At 48.4% G+C, this 19,727-nt stretch overlaps 1 protein-coding gene across 1 annotated transcript in view; it reads right to left on the bottom strand.

Moving 5' to 3' along the window:
* The window catches only part of ARIH1 (ariadne RBR E3 ubiquitin protein ligase 1), a 59,721-nt gene that overhangs the window by 3,231 nt on the left and 36,763 nt on the right, over positions 1 to 19,727 (bottom strand). Inside the window, exons 4-13 of the mRNA XM_062612126.1 lie at positions 18,224 to 18,316; positions 17,784 to 17,839; positions 14,207 to 14,273; positions 12,939 to 13,045; positions 12,563 to 12,605; positions 11,675 to 11,746; positions 3,129 to 3,259; positions 2,975 to 3,032; positions 1,474 to 1,734; positions 112 to 224 (exon numbers count right to left, since the gene is read on the bottom strand). Of these exons, the coding sequence (XP_062468110.1) occupies positions 112 to 224; positions 1,474 to 1,734; positions 2,975 to 3,032; positions 3,129 to 3,259; positions 11,675 to 11,746; positions 12,563 to 12,605; positions 12,939 to 13,045; positions 14,207 to 14,273; positions 17,784 to 17,839; positions 18,224 to 18,316 (1,001 nt within the window). The remainder of the gene's footprint in view (positions 1 to 111; positions 225 to 1,473; positions 1,735 to 2,974; positions 3,033 to 3,128; positions 3,260 to 11,674; positions 11,747 to 12,562; positions 12,606 to 12,938; positions 13,046 to 14,206; positions 14,274 to 17,783; positions 17,840 to 18,223; positions 18,317 to 19,727) is intronic.

Here is a 19,727-nt window from a genome sequence, read left to right as displayed (position 1 = left end):
AGGGATGGGACTCTGGAGAAACCATAGCTTGGCAAGTACACGTGCCACTACCTGTCACACAGGATGGGAATACAGGCAGCTCTGAGGTAAAGGATTATTCAAACAACAAACCTGTACTTATCCTGCACTTTCTGCTTTATGTCTTGCAGCGAATCTTGGGATATATCTCGCTCAAGGTACCCAGAAAGCACTTCTGTAGCATTCTCTAAGTCTGCTTGGTTATTCTGCAAAGACAGGGGTAAAAAAACAAACAAAAAAAAGAGTATGGGGGTTAAGGAAAGCAAGACTTCTTTTTCCTCAATGCATCTGAAATCAGTATTGAAAGAAAACAAGGATTAGATAATGCACCAAGTAACGCTCGAGTAACCTGCTCTAAGCATCAAGACTAAAAAGCTGAGATTTCTTCATTTATTAGAAGAAAACCTGCATATCTACCACCAAGGCTTATGTATTCCTCAGTATGCAGCATCCCAGACTGGTTTGGGTTGGAGGGGACCTTAAAGCTCCTCCAGTCCCACCCCCTGCCACAGGCAGGGACACCTTCCACTAGAGCAGCTTGCTCCAAGCCCCTGTGTCCAACCTGGCCTTGAGCACTGCCAGGGATGGGGCAGCCACAGCTTCTCTGGGCACCCTGTGCCAGCGCCTCAGCACCCTCCCAGGGAAGAGCTTCTGCCTAAGAGCTCATCTCAGTCTCCCCTCTGGCAGGTTCAAGCCATTCCCCTTGGCCTGTCCCTACATCCCTTGTCCCAAGCCCCTCTCCAGGTTTCCTGCAGCCCCTTTAGGCACTGGAGCTGCTCTAAGTTCTCCCCTTAAGGAGCCTTCTCTTCTCCAGCTGAACCAGCCCAGCCTCTTTCATGTCTCATTCTGTCCCTTTTGCCAGCAAAGCCTCTGCTAACTCCTGGTACTTGCACAGCAGCACCGGAGCACAGCCTGCACTCCTGCTCAGCAAGCTGTATGTGCCCTTTGCCGAGCACACAGCCCTGGGCAGCCTGTTCCAATGCCTGAGCACCCTCTGGGGAAGGAATTGTTCCTCAGCTCCATCTAAACCTGCCCTGGTGCAGCTTGAGGCTGTTTCCTCTTGTCCCATCCCTTGTTCCTTGGGAGCAGAGCCCAGCCCCTCCTGGCTCCATCCTCCTGTCAGGCAGTTGGAGGGAGCCATCAGGTCCCCCCTGAGCCTTCTCTTCTCCAGACTGAACCCTCCAGGTCCCTCAGCCCTTCCCCATCACCCCTGTGCTCCAGGCCCTGTACCAGCTCCATTGCCCTTCTCTGGCCCCACTCCAGCACCTCAGTGTCTCTCTTGTAGTGAGGGGCCCAGAGCTGAGTACAGGATGCAGGGACCTCTAACTTTTGCTCACAGAATATTAAGACAAGACCCACTTGGGCAAAACCAGGGACAACAGCTTCCCCCAGCATGAAATCTATACCTTCCTTAGCTTTGTAATCTGAGCTTCTGACAACTGTGTTTTCTCCTACCTCAAAGATAATGGACTGATTATTCTTTTTGAGGTAGAAGGCAAAGACGTAAGTGTACATGAGTGTGGCACGACACTGGCAGAGGACGTCGACTGCTTTCTTCAGAAACTGCACCTCAATCCACGACATGTTGTGCTGCTGCATCTCCTCCATCTTCTGCTTCACCTGAGCATAGAGCTTGTGCTCAAAGCGCAGGCTCTGCATGTGGTTCATGTAGCGGTTGCAGTAGAACAGGTACCTCTGCAGGGCTGCTCTGGATCGCTGTGTTAATTCCCATTAGGGAAAAAGGAAGTGAAGAGTTAAAACAAAGTACTGGCTGCAAGAGAAGTAAACCCTTCACAAGGCTCTTCCTGACCCCAAGAACCAGCTTCCTTTCCTAAGGTGTTTCCTCTCCTCTCAGGCTGGCCAGGCTGTTAACCCTAACACTGCTGACACGCAGAGACGAGAGGCCAGACCTGCTGCAGCTCACTGTTCTGTGGCCACTTTCCTAGAGGGGCTGTGACATCCTCACTCCCAACCTTGAAAGTAACTAGAATCGCATGGCCTGAGCCCCACAGGTTCTGAATTTCAGCCTTCCAGGACTTAAATGCTCCCAGTGTCATAAGAAGCAGTGGGAAACACATTTCCTATTTCTTGAAGGGTGGGGGTTTGGCTAATAAGGAACTCCAATTAAACAACTACAGTGCTCGTGTTCAGAGGACAACCTTAGGTTGCTTAGACCACACTGATTACACAGCAGGGGAAAGAGACCATGTGCTAAATAGTACAAGAGAACCAAGATGACTCAGTCCACAGCCATTAATCTTACTTCCTTCTCACTGACAGACCAGCTGTAAAGAAAGGACAACAGGGGCAGAGTTAAACCTGTATGTTGTGTAGCACGTATCGGCCAAAGGCATCTCTAACTGCAGGAGGAAGGGCTGCAGGAAATCCTTTGGTTCTTGGCTATAACAGAGATGCAGAAAAGGGATTTCTGCAAGCTGCAGCACACAATGCAATCCCTGCCCATTAAAAAGATGGCTGGCTCTATCCTTATTCACCAAATAGCTTAACGCAGCTGCAACTTCACCCACAATTTCTTCAACGTCAAGCCTCCAAATATAGTTATTGGCACAACAGAAGCCTTCTTTTATTGATATTCAAAAGCTCTGCTGCATTTAAACACCTCAGGATTCACATTAAGAACGTCACAGAAAAGAGCATTTCATGCAGGATGTGAGGATCGTTGTCTCAGACCCACGGCATTATGATGACTTCATGTGAAGAGCTGCTATAAAACAGGCAAGGCAGCATGACAGATAACAACTGAGCTAACATGCTCTTTAAATTGGGTTAAAATGGCTTTGAACAGTTTCTTTCTGGCAGGAAGCAAGAGTGGAAAGCTGCGGGGGAGTGTAACTGTCGACTGGATTCGTGCCCAAATCCAGGAATTTTTATAGGTTTAGAGAAAGCACACCACAGGGCTGGTGGCCTCCCTCAACACTACACGTTATGGACTCACCTCCTGTGCATCCCTTGCTGCCTTTGCATCATCCTCATTGTAGCGATTACAATTGTACCTGTAGCAGGGGACACAGATGCCACAGATGTCAGTCCAAATCGTGCTGTTTGTGTCCCAGCTCCATCGCTTCTAGCACAGCACGCTCCAGACTCACCAGGCAGATCCGTGGGGCTCCCAGGGGCCCAGACACACCCAGCAGAACTCCGCTTTGCAGTTCTGGTTCCGACACACCATGTGGTTACAGCCCCCGTCCTTCTCAATGGTGACGTGGCATTTCGGGCATTCCTGGTCACAGGACAGAGAGCACCATTAGCAGGGGATGCACAGAACCCATCACAGTCCTGGGAAGGTGACGGGTACCGTGGCAGAAAGACATGGCACTTCAAGTGAAATGCACAGAATCCCACACTGGTTTGGGTGGAAAGGACCTTAAAGCTCACCCAGCTCCAGCCCCTGCCACAGGCAGGGACCCCTTCCACTAGAGCAGCTTGCTCCAAGCCCCTGTGTCCAACCTGGCCTTGAACACTGCCAGGGATGGGGCAGCCACAGCTTCTCTGGGCACCCTGTGCCAGCACCTCAGCACCCTCCCAGGGAAGAGCTTCTGCCTAAGAGCTCATCTCAGTCTCCCCTCTGGCAGGTTAAAGCCATTCCCCTTGTCCCAAGCCTGCAGCCCCTTCAGGCACTGGAGCTGCTCTCAGGTCTCCCCTTCAGGAGCCTTCTCTTGTCCAGGCTGCCCCAGCCCAGCTCTCTCAGCCTGGCTCCAGAGCAGAGCTGCTCCAGCCCTCGCAGCATCTCCATGGCCTCCTGTGGCCTCGCTCCAACAGCTCCACGTCCCTCTCGTGCTGCTGCCCCAGAGCTGGATCAGGACTGCAGGGGGGGTCTCCCCAGAGCGCAGCAGAGGGGCAGGATCCCCTCCCTGAGCTGCTGCTCAAGCTCTGGGGGCTCAAGCACACACTGTAGCCAGGTCATGGGGAGCTTCTCCTCACTCAACAGCCCAAGTCCTTCTCCTCAGGGCTGCCCTTGATCCATTCTCCACCCAGACAGTCGTTCGTCACAATTTACTTCTTCCCTTTGATCATTAAGATCCTCTTCTGAGTCAGGCCTTAAAACATTTCCAAAGTCGGAACAGCTACATAGCAGAAACCTCAAGGAATAACACACTGGACCTACGCTGCTGTCATAGTGCTACACAGGATGGGTCATTTCATGACCTTCTCCACAATCACAGCAGTAGTGATGGTCTGTAACAGCCTGGGGAAGGCATCTGGCTCTCCTCACCATCAAGTGCTTGGTCCCCTTCAGCACTCACACTGTTTATGTCCCATGCTCCAAACTGCATCAGCCTCACGGTGAGCTGATGTCATGTTATCAATCCAAGACACCTGCAGTCAACAAAATGCCGTCCAGAAAGTATCTGAAAACACGTAGCAAGGATCTAATGTGCTTCAAAGAAGCTTCCTCCAGCTAAAAAGCCACTTCTCCTGGGGCAATCCACATTTCCCATCAGGTCACTTCCTTCCCCACTTCATGTGACACCCCACTGAAGACCTTTCTACAAGAGCCAACATGGGTCTTCCCTTTCAGGTGTGAGGCCTTTGACAAACACAAGGATATCAAAGAGCAGCACTGCACAGGCTGATCTTTGGGGAACAGGGCGTATTTCTAATAACACCCATCTCATTCTCCTACATCAGCAGCATGTGGCCACTTCTGAAATGACATTCAACTCACGTGGAGCATGGAAGATTATTGCTGTACACAAAAGGTTGCAGGATATCTGCCCTAAGCTGCCTCTACGAGCAAAGGAAGCCAGTCCAACTGTCTTCTACCAGCTGTTCCTGTGGCACTTCTCCAGTGGCAGGATACAAGGCTCCTGCACAAGAGCTGGCCCACGGAATACATCAGGTAAAGTCAAGCAGCAAAATACCCTCCAAATAAAGCCAAAATCATTTTAGCGTGGATCAGCTCCCCAGTCCAGCTCACCACACAACCACATCAGCACCTGTGAAGTATGTGCAGAAGGCAGTTTTATCTACAAGGCAATAACAAAAGGAGCCAAGTAAGTAATCCCCACTCAGGTAAAATCCCCTTCCCAGCAGGACCACGTCTTTACTGTTTGCTAACCAGAGCAACCACTTCCTATGCTGGCATTCCAGTGCCTAAGGGGGCTGCAGGAAACCTGGAGAGGGGCTTGGGACAAGGGTCTGTAGGGACAGGCCAAGGGGAATGGCTTTAACCTGCCCGAGGGGAGACTGAGATGAGCTCTTAGGCAGAAGCTCTTCCCTGGGAGGGTGCTGAGGCGCTGGCACAGGGTGCCCAGAGAAGCTGTGGCTGCCCCATCCCTGGCAGTGTTCAAGGCCAGGTTGGACACAGGGGCTTGGAGCAAGCTGCTCCAGTGGAAGGGGTCCCTGCCCGAGGCAGAGGCTGGAATGAAACGGTCTTACAGTCCTTTCCAACCCAAAGCAGCCTGGGATACTACAGTACTGTGATGCATGTTTCTGCAGTCACACATCTCCTCCCACCCTCGTGCTCTGTCAGCACACTGCATGCTCACTGGCTGCTTCTTTGTTTTGGACCAGGGGGTTTTGGGACTGGTTGTTACTCCAATGGATTCAAGCAGCAAGAAATCACATAATGGGATTTTTCCAGACCTGCTTTTCTCCCCATCACTTCCGTTTGCCCACCAAACAGAGTAACTGACACACAATAGCTCCTGTGCTGGCCTTCCTGGGGCACTACATCAAGATACCCTCTTGGGCTGTCCATAGGATGGATACTCAGCCAGGTTAGCTTGCTCCCAGTTAGTCAGTCAGTGCAGTTCTGTGAACTTCAGAATCAAATGTGGTGGCCTTGGTGGTGCTGGGGTAATGGTTGGACTTGATGATCTTAAAGACCTTTTCCAGTCTGGCTGATTCTGTGAGCAATGGTTTCTCCTCTGCACGCAGTACCCACTGCACTCTGTTTTTTTTCCCTTTCCAGGCAGCCCTTCTCCTTCTTCCAATCCTGCACCACCAAGTCAGGACCCAAATTTAAGTTTATCCGAACAATGTCCTTAGATCCCTGCTCCATTTGCTCATCAACCAGGGTGCATTTTGCCAATACACACGAACAATGGCACTGCTCCTCGCCACTCCCACACCGACCCTGGGGGAGCAGTGATGTACTGTTTTCCAAGAGACGGTGGTGGTCATAGAGCCATGTGGTTCCTTCCAAGCACACCTCATCTGATGAGATGCCCATACCTGCATGCCACGGCACAAGACACAGCTAACCCAATTAATCAGCTGCAGCCATCACTCCTGCTTAGCAGAAATCCCCCAACTGGAAGGTGAGGGGAACAGTTCCCAATGACCTGATAAGCTGCAGAGGTGCACTGGGGCACATCCACACCACAAGGACATGGGGCCATCCTCATCTAGGCTCAATTTGGAGCACTGAAATCCTGTTCTCCAGTCTTTGGGAGCAAGACCAAGCTCTTCAGTGTCTCAATACCACACAGCACCTGGGGCTTGCAGCTGTAGGATGCAAACTAGAACAAAAAGACCTCAATTACAGCTCCTTTATTACAAGGAACACCATCCTTTTCAAGCCTAATCCACCTGTCAAGCAGAGCACAAGGAAAACCGATGACACAGATCCATGAAGATGTGTTAAAGCGTGCAAGTGGAATGTTACTGAAAATGAAGGCAAAGCCATGAGGAGAACATCCTAAAGAAACGCTGAACACCAGCGGAAAGGCAAAAGCCACCGACACACGGTGGGGAGAGGTTTAGAGATTAAGGAGGCTGGGGAAGGAAGAGCTGTTGGAGAATTATGGCCAGACAACAACGTAAGAGCCAGCAAATCAAATCACTGCCCCGGGAGATTATTCTGCACGTTGCCTGTCACAGCACATGAGAAGCGACCTCGCTACCACCGCTCCACTGCGAACAACGTGCTTTGGAACAGAACAACCCTTGGTCTGTGGTAAAAGGCTGCTGTACCTGACACACCATAAACCCCAGCTGCTGTTTCATGAATGGGAGGATAAACAGAAACACGTTTCCTCTTTCAGGGCAGGTGGAATGGATTAGTCCTCTCTGGAACTCCGGAGCACAACTGGTGTCCATCAGCCTCCCAGCCCCGCTCACTGTGACTGCTTCACCTATAGCCCAGCCTATTCAAAAATAAGAATGACTTAAAAAAATCTTCAAATTCAGAAATCAAGATTTCTGAATGCATGTCAGCAAAATACAGAACTGCTGAACTTGATTATGGTTACCACAAAGCAGTGCAATGTGACAGCACTTAGAGTCAGAGAATGGTTTGTGTTGAAGGGACCTTAAAGCTCATCCAGTTCCAACCCCTGCCACAGGCAGGGACACCTTCAACCAGAGCAGGGTGCTCCAAGCCCCTGTGTCCAACCTGGCCTTGAACACTGCCAGGGATGGGGCAGCCACAGCTTCTCTGGGCACCCTGTGCCAGTGCCTCAGCACCCTCACAGGGAAGAGCTTCTGCCTAAGAGCTCATCTCAGTCTCCCCCCTGGCAGGTTCAAGCCATTCCCCTTGGCCTGTCCCTACATCCCTTGTCCCAAGCCCCTCTCCAGGTTTCCTGCAGCCCCTTTAGGCACTGGAGCTGCTCTCAGGTCTCCCCTTAAGGAGCCTTCTCTTCTCCCTGAGGGATCCCCTCCCTGAGCTGCTGCTCACGCTCTGCAGGTGTAGCCCAGCACACGGCGGGGATCTGGGCTCAAGCGCACACTGAAGCCAGGTCGTGGGGAGCTTTTGGACCAGCACCCCAAGTCCTTCTCCTCACGTTGCTCCACTCGGTCTCCCCCAGCCTGGGTTTGTGCTGGGATTGCCCTGACCCAGGGGCAGGACCTTGCACGTGGCCTGGTTGAACTCCATGAGGTTCCCACAGTCCCACCTCTCCAGCCTGTCCAGTTCCCTCTGGATCCCGTCCCTTCTCTCCAGTGTGTCAAAGAGCCACTGAGCAAAGCAGAGTGTTTTCAACACTTGCTGAGCTGAGAGGAGAAGACGGCACCTTGACATCTGAGGGAAGATGCTGCTCACAGCTCCGGCAAGAAAGGAAAGAGCAAAGTCTGATGCTGGTGCCCGGGAGGATCCAGCGAGCTGCCAGAATTCCTACAGGTCAGAACAAATGTAGGACTTCCAGAAAGTACAGGGGAAGCGCATGTTCAGACACTGAAAAAGTGACCTGAAAAGGAACAGAACTGGGTTCGTGCCATTTTATCTCAGAGGAGAAAAAACGGCCAATAGCTTTTCTGGAGGAAGAAAATCTGCCTGTTTTATACATCAGATGTTCAAGCCCTGTCTAGCCCAGAAGATAATGAGATGGTGACATGCCAGGAGCCGAAAGCAGCAAGGCAGGGGCATTGTTAGTATCAGATGAGCAACCTTCATTAAGACCAATTTAACTTGACAAAAAAAGCCCTAAAAAGAAACAGTGCCTTGAATGCAGATCAGCACCGTTAGCACCTTTGTTCTTCCTCCTTTAGTGTTCCTAGGTGCAGAGAGATTATCATCACTGAAACTCAGGTGTGAAACAGGTTTCCCCTCCTCCTTTTAGACTCCTTTCAGTCCTTACATGCCTTAAGAGTCCAAAATTAAATGCACAAATCCAACCTTTCTATACTCCTTACTCCTCTGAATGCCTACTTAACAGAAGTAATGGATATGTGGTTCCTTTATTCCCAAAGCCACACGAATCAAACACCTGAAACTTGCTTGGTTGAATTCAAGAAAAGAACTGTTTAAGAACTAAGTTGGTACAACAAACAAAGCTGCTCTCCTGCCTCAGACTATTCAACCCTTCTCTGCAAGACTCTACAAGGTTTGATAAAGAACTTGCATTGCTTATCTAATTTAAATTAATTCAGTTAAGCTGAACTCATATGTGAAAGGAGCTTATTTTAAGTAAAAGGACATCTATTCCAGCACACAGATATAGCCCCCATTCTCCTGCTGCAAAGGATTAGCCAGATTTGAAGCCCACATTCCAGGAGAACTGGTATTTTTCTCTTATACCTTCACCTTGGTAAGGCAGGAAGTTCTCTTCCCTGACTGGTGACCACATGGGATAGGACTGTAGCTCAGCATCATGCTTGGAGGACTCAAAAAAGCACTATTCAACAGGTAGAAACAGCAACAGAGACCACAGTAGCGACTGAACTGGGAGAATTCTTCCCCCACAGAAAAAGGGAATTCTTACATCTGAAGGTGCCCAATTCAATTCCCTTCTAGGTTCTTTAAAATGAAGAAATTCAACACAATTTGGGCTCTGACTCACAGCCACTGAAGCGAACAGCTGTGAAGGCACAAAACATCCCTCACCGAGCACAACTGCCTTGCTTTCCTGCTAGATATGGTACAGGCAGATGTATGAGCACTCCACCTGTGCGATCCCCATCCCTGCAACCTCACGCTCCAGCAGAAGAGGCTGTTGCTTGGTTCCTCTCCAAGCAGCAGCAGGACCGTGGCTGTCAGACAGGCACTCGGGTTCCTCATGCCTGTGGCTGAGGGCCAGCAGGCAGCTGAGGCAGGAGGAGGTGGCTGGCAGCCCTGCAGCTCCAGGCCGATCCGGTTCTCCAGAGGCTCCAGTTGCACATGTTCCAGCAGCCAGCACTGCTTCACCATCACAGCAGTGTGGAATTACCACCTTCCGCAGCCTGCTGCCCACGAGAAGCAGAGATCATTCCGAGGGGTAGGTTACGTTTCCTGCCAATGTTGCCTTCAATTGAACGTAGTGTCAGTTCAGAGAGAGAAGAATTGTGATATTGTCCCTCAGTTGATACGGATACCATGGGACTGGGGAGAGTTGGCTTGCTCAGATATCTGGTGCAATTACTCTGAGGTTATTTTTCCTCCTGTTGCTGCTGAACAGCCTGGGCTCCAAAGGATTTTCTTGCTGCAGGAGCATCTTGTATGGTATTAGAGGAGGTAGCTTAGACAGTGATGCTGAAGGACGACAGCTCTTCTGCTGCTGACGCCAGACTACAGAAGCTAACAGATAAGCTGGGTGGAGGCCAGCATGTCTTGGTCTCACTCATTTCCCCTCGTCACCAACCTCTGGATGGGTGTTTCCCACAAAAGTCTTCATACTCCAGCCATCCAGTACTATTTCTGACAGTCTGAGCTTTGCTTTAAATACCAGCCCAACCACTAGCATGGCTCCTACCTGACAAAGCCTAGATCCCCGTTACAAAACAAGAAAGGATGACCATGTCTACACTATTTCTGTCTATGCTTTAGTGCCTGGGAAAGCAGGCTGCAGAAACCATCATCATCCTCTCTGAGGAAGAGACAAATAGCTTCCTATTTCCAGTCGCCGGCATTCGTGGCACATTATGCATGTTTGCTCTATGTAACACATCGACATCCATCACTTCAGCCTTTTCAATGGACACAGAATCCAGTAAGGGAAATCTTAACACTTGATCGTAACAAAAGCCAGCAGAGAGAGCACAGACCCTGGTCTTCAGCAGCACATAACAAGGTAGGGGCAAGTAGAAGACGGGGAGCCCTAAGGCCATGACCAATATCACTCCCTTGAGGAGCAGCAGTAGCTCCTTACCTGGCTGCCAAGGGCTTTGTCACAGGCAAAGCAAGACTGTGACCATTCTGACATCCCAAATATGCAATATCCAAGGCTAAAGCTCAGCCCTTTCCAAGCAGGCCGGCTATTCTTCATCAGGTTTAACAACAAGCAATACCTGAAGACCACACAAGCTTTGAACAACTCCAGTTCAGCTCTCGAGCCACAAGACATTGTCAATCAGCCACCTCAGAACAAGCCAAGTTCACTTTGTTGAGCAACTCCAGGCAGGGACCACACAAGTCTAAGCCCCCAAACCAGAAAGCAGCGCTGAGACTGCACAACTTCAGCTTGATTTTAACTGTGTTTCTGCATGACGGGTGTTTCTGCTTCCACCAGAATGCAACATTCCAGCTCGATGGAAACCACGCAGCCAGTCCCAGAAAGCAGCAGCCACTGCTGCAAACAATACCATTAACCAGTTACACAAGAGAGCTAAGAAAACAAAGCAGCCATTTCCTCACACCCTCCCCACCTTCTACCACCCTCCTGGCTCAACAGTCAGGAGACACAGGTCAGCTCCTGACCCCTGACAGCATCTGCTGCTTGTGTTTTGTGGCCCCCATGCCAGCCTTTGTTTTAATCCCTCCCAGATGCTGAAGTTTCAGGCAAAGTTGGGTGAGCTACAAGGAAGGCATTTACATAACAAAATCTTCCCAGCTGTTGTGCCAGTCTCCATCTGGAACCCTGCCCAGCGGAAATGAACAAACTCCTCAAGAGGCCAACCCAGGGGATGGGAAGGCAGATGTAAAAGTTCACAGCCAAATGAAGCCACGGGTGGTGTGAACATGCTCCACACGCTTGGAGCGAGGCACAGATTTGCTAACGGAAGCCATCAGTGCCAGACAGGAGGCCAAAGACTTCAAACTTGAGCTGTCTTTGGGTTTCCAATCAGCTCTTTCCTACAAGAGCAAACTCCACTCAGCCCAAAGAACCTCACCTGCCTCAAGGCAGTAAAACCTATTTGCTCTTCAAACAAGAGTACTTTGGTGTACTGCGGATTTTAAGGCTTGCTTTTAACACGCAACAGAAAAAATAAACCCAGTACAGAGGAACTGGGCTGTCCTTTCCATCTGATAAGTCTATATAAAATATGGGAAATCCCCCACCTTTGTGTTCGCTGCAATCCAATTGGAAGTTTCACTGTCATCGTCACACTTCTTAATCCATTTCTTTAACCACTGGTAGAAAAGCAAAGAAAGAAGAGAGTTGCATTTAAACAGAGGAACTGTAAATGTCCCCAAGACAGCTGCTTATATTGAGGTAAGGTGCACACACCAGATGGGTGTATGGGGGGTGTTGGTGCTGGAAAGCCATGCAAACAGCAACTGAATTAGCTGCAGGCGTTTCCTGCAGCACCTTCCTGACCCAGTGAGCACAACTGCTGGGCACAACCCCTTCAGCAATGAGTCTGCAGGTCTTAAGTCAAATCAACAGAAACTTCCCATGGGACTCTACAATATCCAGCTGAACAACGCTAAACCTCTGGTGAGGTTTCCCTCCTCTCTCCCCAGAGGAGTTTTTTGTCACTAGGAACAGTCTGCTCTGTCCCCAAGGCGTGAAATGTGGCTGCCCCTGCGCTCTGCACAGGCCACGGGATCACAGGTTTGATTACAGCTTTCAGCAGCTCCACAAACAGTTCCAGAGCTCACTTCATGGCAGCAGGTCCCAGGACCAAATTAATTCCTTCAGCAGGGCAAACCACAAGCCTGCATCTACAGAAATGCTGGTACAGAAATGCTTGTTATCAAGTGAAGCTGCAGCAGCCTCCTCCTCCAGACACTTCCCCATCTGGCTGAGGCTCTGTTCCTTCACAAGCTCCAAGGCATCCAGGAGGACTGCACTGATTCTGCTCATGCTCTAATCTAACCAGGTGAACTACCACACTTCTCACTGAGCAGCCAGCAAAGCTTGTGCTTCATTTCTACACCTTGCATGTAAATTAACCTTCAACTTTTCCAAGTCATGCATTTAGACAAGAACTTTGATGGGCTCACCTTGCATTTAACAGGATCGTGCCAGTTTTCACCACAGTTAAAGCTGTAAGTGAAAAAAAGGGAAAATAAGCAACAGGACAGATGCTTACACTTTTATTTAACCAGGTTAAGAGCGTGCAAGTTTTCTTCAGGGTTGTTCTGCTAAACGAGCAAAGCCTGGTTTAGGGAATTATTATACATGTCAACCCCTCACCCCAACCCTCAGTTCCCTCAACAGCCATTTCAGAGCAGTATTGTAGCTGCCCCATCCCTGGCAGTGTTCAAGGCCAGGTTGGACACAGGGGCTTGGAGCAAGCTGCTCTAGTGGAAGGTGTCCCTGCCCATGGCAGGGGTTGGGGCTGGATGAGCTTTAAGGTCCCTCCCAACCCCTTCTTACCAAAACTGACGTCCACATTTGCAGCGAACAGGTTTAGCATCAGGATATTGGACTTTAACAACGTGGTGGCAATCTGGGGCAGGACACCATTTTAACAGTCGATTACACTATGGAATAAAGCAAAAAGAAACCAACCATATGAGAAAAAAGATGCTCCAAAGGACACTTCCTGCCCTTCATCCCTTTTCATCCTTCCAACCGTGCCTTCACTCACACTCCTTCCTGTCTTACCAGTCCTCTGCAATAAACTGCTGTCATCTCAGTCTAAACATTTACTTGCTTTCTACTGAAAGAAAGCAGGAATAGGATAGTCAACCCTTCACTGTCAAATGGCCTCTTATGAAAGATGAGGAATACAAACACTTCCGCTGACCCTGTAGCTCACCCACAGAAAATGCTTGAAGAATATGAAGCTGTGAGGTGCTCCACTGAAAAAAGCATCTGTCAGGCTGTTTGCACCTGCCAGCTCTGCTCCACCACTGCCAGAGCCTTCTGCAACTGCTCACAAACCAAGCACACTAGGTTTTTTCCCAAGCACTGCTTTCTAGCACCCCTTAACGCCACCTCCTCACGAGTCCCTGCAGTACTGCAGCCTGACATGGGTCTGCATTGCTAGACTACTGTCAGCCTTCATCTACAACACATGCCCAGCTCCATTCAGTTTCAAAACCCCCCAAACCACTGCATACATCACTTCAAAGCAGGAGTGAAAGCCTGATCACAGTAACCACTCACAGCCTTACAACAACAACTTACATCAGTCACTCCACAGTGAAGTTGAATGCACACAACTGGGAAACTGGGACAGTGGGCATGTCTTCCAAAGCACCTTTCTCCAAGTTGATTTTGAGGTTGCAAAGCTGTTAGTACTTTGCTAAAGCAATTCTGCAGCTTTACTTCTACTGGCAAATACTTAAGGCATGGTCTTGACCACAACAATGGTTCCTGGGTTTCAAGCTGAAGTATCTCAGGTAAGATTCAAGACTCCACAGAACCTATATTTTGCACAGCTCTTTCATTCTCTCTATTGACAGGTGCTTGCTCTACCTCTATGCCTTCTGTCCTGCAAATCACATTTATATTTTCCTATAACTACACCTAAACTATAAGGGCTATAAAATAACCCCTGCAAACTCTGACTTGTCACACTTGATTAGAGACTATGCAAAAACTTGCTCAGCAGTTATCAACAAGCCTCAATTCTCTGCTTGGGTATATACACCGAAGAAAGACAACCCAGAAGCCTAGAATGGGAAATGAAAACTCACCTCTACAAAACTATTGGTTATTAAATGCTGGTACTTTAATTTAACCTTGGAATCTGTGATCAGACGCCTGTCAAGAGAAAGACAGAACAATTATTGTAGTAGAAAACTCATTTTTCGCCCATACATAGCCAGTAAGTTAAGACAGACAAATGGTTTTGACTCCTCCACACTGCAGGTACTTTTTCTGTACTTACCTGTTCTCTCTTTAGTTGTTGGATCACATATTATTATGAACACCACAAATATTGTATTTAACTTCTAATATTAACTGGGTTGATAGGAATGCTTCAAGAGCATGGTGACCACTTATCTCTTAAACACACCAACCCAGCTGGAATCTGCATACTGCCCAGCCTAGATACGTTCAAAACACTTTAACTGTGTATTGCAGGGCACATGTATATACAACTTTCAAGTGTCTTCTGCATACATATAGATATAAAGCTGGATTAATATGCACTTTTTGGTGTTTGTTTTAAATCAGACAGTGGAACAGAGCTTTATATAGGCCATAGCATGGATAAATACTGCAATTATGAAGTTAACCATTGCAGGGTGCAGCCAAACATCAAGTGTCCTCCTTATGTGATCACAGCAACATTCACTGAAGAGCAGTGCATGTGACGATGCAACATCACATGAACCCAAGCCCTTGGCAGTCTGGGTTGCTCCTTACCAAACCCTGAGCTGGTTATTACATAAACGTAGCAGGTGGCAGCCAACTTCCCTGTGCTAACACAAAACACATCAGTTGGCAAAGCGTCTCATCAGGCCCGTGTCCACAATGAGCCTGCGATTCTGGAGTGACACTCCTTGAAGAATGAAAGACCAATCTGAACTGGGATTATGCATTAGAAATGTCACTTTCTCACTCTGTACCTGGGCTTCCAGACATAATAAATCTCACTTTAAAGCTTTATTGTATTGCATGTAAGTATCAGGAGCTGGAATTTAAGTGAAGAGTAACATTCAACTAACTGGAGCACATGGAGTACACAATCTGCTGTAGGTCCCAGGTTGGACACAGGGGCTTGGAGCAAGCTGCTCTAGTGGAAGGTGTCCCTGCCCGTGGCAGGGGTTGAAACTGGGTGAGCTTTAAGGTTCTTTCCAACCTAAACCATTCTATGCTCTGTGCTCAACAGCACTTCCATAGCACCCCTCAGGTCAAGACCTTCAAGAACTTTGCTCTGAATATTACCATCTTTTGACAAACAATGAATAAAACTAGACAAATTCAGAGATCAAACCCATTCCCAGTGCCCACAAACCATATCCTGGGGTATGTTCCCCTGTGAGCCAAGCTATATAAAAGAAGCAACCTCACCAAAGAAGCCAGGCTGGAAAGCAAAGTGCTTGCAAAATAACCTTGACATCTTCTGGTAGCTCAGAACTACCCAATCTCAAAAACTCCTCCAAAGATGATAGTAATCCTGCATCAACCCATACATTTTACACTTGTTTTCCATTTTGATAATGCAAACTCCTCAAAGACACCAGTCAGTGTCATCAGCAAAATGCACATCAAGTGAGAGGCCAAAGAGCTTCCCATGGGAATTACTTCAAAACCTTGCTATGTTCTGACGTGATGCAGCAGCAGTGGAATTACTGATGAATGATGGAACTATGCAAAGGAAGATAAAAACACAGCAGCATTCCATACGACTTCCATATGGGAACCCAAGCCCCATCCATTCCCAGGGAGTGGGGTGGCTCTCAGAGGGTAGTACCAGCGTGCTGCCATGCACGAGCAGCAGCCATCAGACGTGCTGGTAAAGAAGGAACCTGCCTTGCTCATTCATGAAATCAGCTCTGCATGTAGGTTAAAGCAATTACCAGCAGCATTAGCAAAGGTGACCAAGGGATAGAGGCAGATTACCTTCAGCCAGTCTGAAGGTCTTGAAGGAACTGAAAGGGACCCTGACTTCAGCCTTCCTACTTAAGCCCAACAGGAACAAAGGAAATGGGCAATAAGATAGGGGAATACTCACAAATGCAGGAAAGTCATATGAATTTGGGCTGTCTGGACTCCTAAAGAGACGGCTCAGCTTGGAGATGTACTGCCTTACCGAGGGCGAGTGCTGAGAGGGGAGCAAATGAATTCCTTGGCCTATCTGCTTTGATTTTCTCATAGATGAAGAAACTGATGTGTCTACATTACACATTCCTATAGCTTGGAAGCCTAGGGCTGGAGACCTTGGAAAGAGACCTTAAAAAGAGAATAATCAAGGACATGGGAAGGGGTGCAAATTCCAATTGGGATTACTTGTATTTATTCATGCCGTTTCCTAAGATGGCCACCTTTGGTTTTAAAGGAAAACATTAGGCTTTCACAAAAAGCTGCACCTCCCTCCCCAGACATTCCAGGTGTCCCTGCCAGACCAGGAAAAGGCGCATAGCTTGAGGTGAAGATTCACCCCAGTGTCATGGCGTTTGTGCTCTAAAAGCTGTGAGGGACAGTCAGAAGCCATAGCAACAGAGGGCAGCGCTGCTCACTTCTTCCACCCTTTCCTTGCTATTGGCACTACCACAGGCTCCAACCATTCCACCACTTCACGTGCACTATCTGAACTGCTGCAATCAAAAAATCACTGCAGAGATTTCCTGCTGAGCGTCCGACACCACAAGTCCAGATCGGGCTCTGCTAAACTAAAACCTCCATCAAGCCACTCAAGGTATTAAGCCAACTTCAGTTCAGTTTCCACCTTCTGGACTCTACAACCCACCCCTCCACAGGGCACGAAAACATTTCAGCTACTTCCACATCTATGCAGCCCACACGCTGTGACTAACAGAGCCACTAACACAAAGGGGCTGGTCTGAAAGCAACTGATAGAAACCCCAGCAAATTAATATCAATGAGTGAGTCAGGCTTCAAGAAGGAAAGAAGAAGGTAGCAGAGTAAGCTTCTATTTAGATGCTTTTTAGTATGAAGAATTCAAATGAACTTAATCAAGGTTGAGAATGATGAAGGATATTACTCATGCAATAACACCACCCATTACAAAAGAGAAGGAAGCTCACGGAATTCAGGGCTTTGCCATGTACGAGCTGTCATCCTACAGCTGGACAACTTAATAAGCCCAGTGACACAGGCTGACATACCAGCTTAATCAAATCTTATGTTCAAGGGTGAACTGCTTTCTATCAGAGGGCATAAAACACACCCTCCATCAGGCTGTATGCAGGACTTCTTTCCCCTGACTCACGTATTAACTACAGCTATAGGACTTGGGGAACCAGTGGGTTGACCTCAGTAGGAAGTCTTAAATTCCTACATAAATCAAAGGAAAGGAAAATGCACAAAGCAGTTAAACAGGGTTTGGGGAGTCTGCCTGGTGCTTATTCTGCTGTCATGCTGACCAAACTGGCCAAGGAGTCTTTTCTCCAAGTACCATGGCATGGGCTTTTAGCGGGACAGAAGCTAAGAGACAGGCTTGTATCAAAACAGACAGGTCGTGATCAACCTCCCTGCTACCTTAATGCAGGTTTTATCTTAAGTCCGTACATTTGAATAGTACATGAGTAGTAAAATGGAAACAGAGAGGAAAGCCAAGAGGCAGCAACTCCTCATACTTACATAACTGTATTGTCATCAACTAAGATATCACAGCCATGAGCAGGGCATGAAATGGTCTGGAAAAAAAAAAATACAACACACAAAAAGGTCACAAAAGAATCAGTTTATCCTGGTTTTGCATCACAAAGAATTCCAAGGCAACAGATTTCACTCAAATCCACACCAAAAATAGCACACTGGCTCTATCATCACATCCCAGATGTGCCACTGTGCACAGCACGATTCCTCCCACCCAGAGCAGATGCCTGCACTGACACCATGTAGCTCCCTCCAGCTTCACCAGTGGCAAAGGCTGCAGCCCCCAAAGCTTTCTTTCATGATTTTGTTGGTTTTTTTGTTTCATTTGGGTGGTTTTTGTCATTTTAGTGAGGAAAGAATTCCCCCCTTTTCTTTCCCCTTTGTCTACAATACACACACTTTCCAGAAATAAGCCAGTTTACCTGTCCCATGCCTTCCTCCATTATTTTGGTAGTTAAATATTCACTCCAGCACTGCATACAGAACTTGTGTCCACACTCTAGGCCAGTGAAGTACTGCAACAACAGAGAACACAAGACAGTGGATGGCTAGCAAGTGGATTCACTGGATCACTTCATCCTTCTCAAGCTGAGCCGTTTATCACATCTCACCCCCACACCAAACTTGAGATGCTACTATTTATTTTAGTTCATCACCACTACAGAACATTGCCAAGGCAACTTCAGTCATGATTTCATCGCCAGACTTTAATCCCAACCCTAGCAGCAAGGAAAGGTGGGGCTGACGTTTCCTGCCTGCCCTTTTGAGCTGGTCCTTGTTTTAAGAGTACAAATGGAGCACAGCACAGCTCTCCTGTTTTACTCTTGCAAACTAGTAAAGTAAATGCAACAGCACAAACAGGTCATGGTTAGAAGATGATATGGAGTCTTATTTCCTCCTGGTGTTTCCACTTGGCCTGCTGTCACACGCGGGTGCCACCCGAAAGTCCTGGAATACACACACCAGCTATGCACAGGCACCAATTTACTCCCTGTTGTGTAGGAAACTAAGCAATCAGTGAGTAGTCTGCTTAACTGGGTGAGCACTGAGCAGACACAGGGGGGTTTGTGTGCGCCTATGCTTTCAACGCACGCACATCGCGTTTGCCACCTTGCCTGGTGAACTGCCCCCTGAACCTCAGATGCTGGCACTAAAGATCCTGATGGGCAGGTGTAAATTACTAACTGAAATTCACTAATGATTAGCTTGTTGCAGACAGCAACAAGGACAACTTCATCTGTGTATGTTATCACTGACACAGTATGTTAAGATACCATCTGGGACTGAACGGTTACACAAGGCGTGGAGAAGCAAACACTGCTGAGGAAAGACTGAAATGAAGTTACTCTATACTCAGAGCCAGGGGCAAGAACAAACAATATTCTTTCAATATAGCTTTTCAAACCACCTTATTCTCAACCAAGAAGATAAAGCAAGAGCCCCACCCTGAGATACCATCAACTTGTCTAAAACTCCACAAACGGGAGAAACCTGGTATCCTCCATGGAACCGACCAAAACAGCAGTGAGATGCTGACAATTAAGGAGAGAGCCCATTTTAAGAGGAGATTAGTGTTCTTCCCAAACCACCTCCTTGACCATTACAGGCTCAAGGTTGCAGCCACCACATGTTGTTCATCCAACACTGGTGTAGTAGCTGGGCACACTCATCCTTTGCTGCTGCAGCACTGGGATCACAGAGGGAAGGTATTTGCTGGTATATTCTTCCCATGGCCTCACCCTTTTGTGGATCACACCCATCTGGTGCTCCTGCCATCATTGTTTGGACATGAGGCTTGGAAATATGCTGTGGTGCTGCAGCCAGCAGCTCGACTCTGCCTGTCACCCCCGCAGCCTGACAGAGAGCTCAAGCAGGGAATGCTGACAGCTATGGGATGCCCAGGTACACCAAGGCTGACAAAAAACC

Source organism: Pezoporus occidentalis, unplaced genomic scaffold (assembly GCF_034315485.1).
Source record: "Pezoporus occidentalis ecotype Australia unplaced genomic scaffold, CSIRO_AGI_Poc_V1 ctg159, whole genome shotgun sequence".
Classification (NCBI taxonomy): Eukaryota; Metazoa; Chordata; class Aves; order Psittaciformes; family Psittacidae; genus Pezoporus; species Pezoporus occidentalis.
This window is presented reverse-complemented; position numbering and strand designations above follow the sequence as displayed.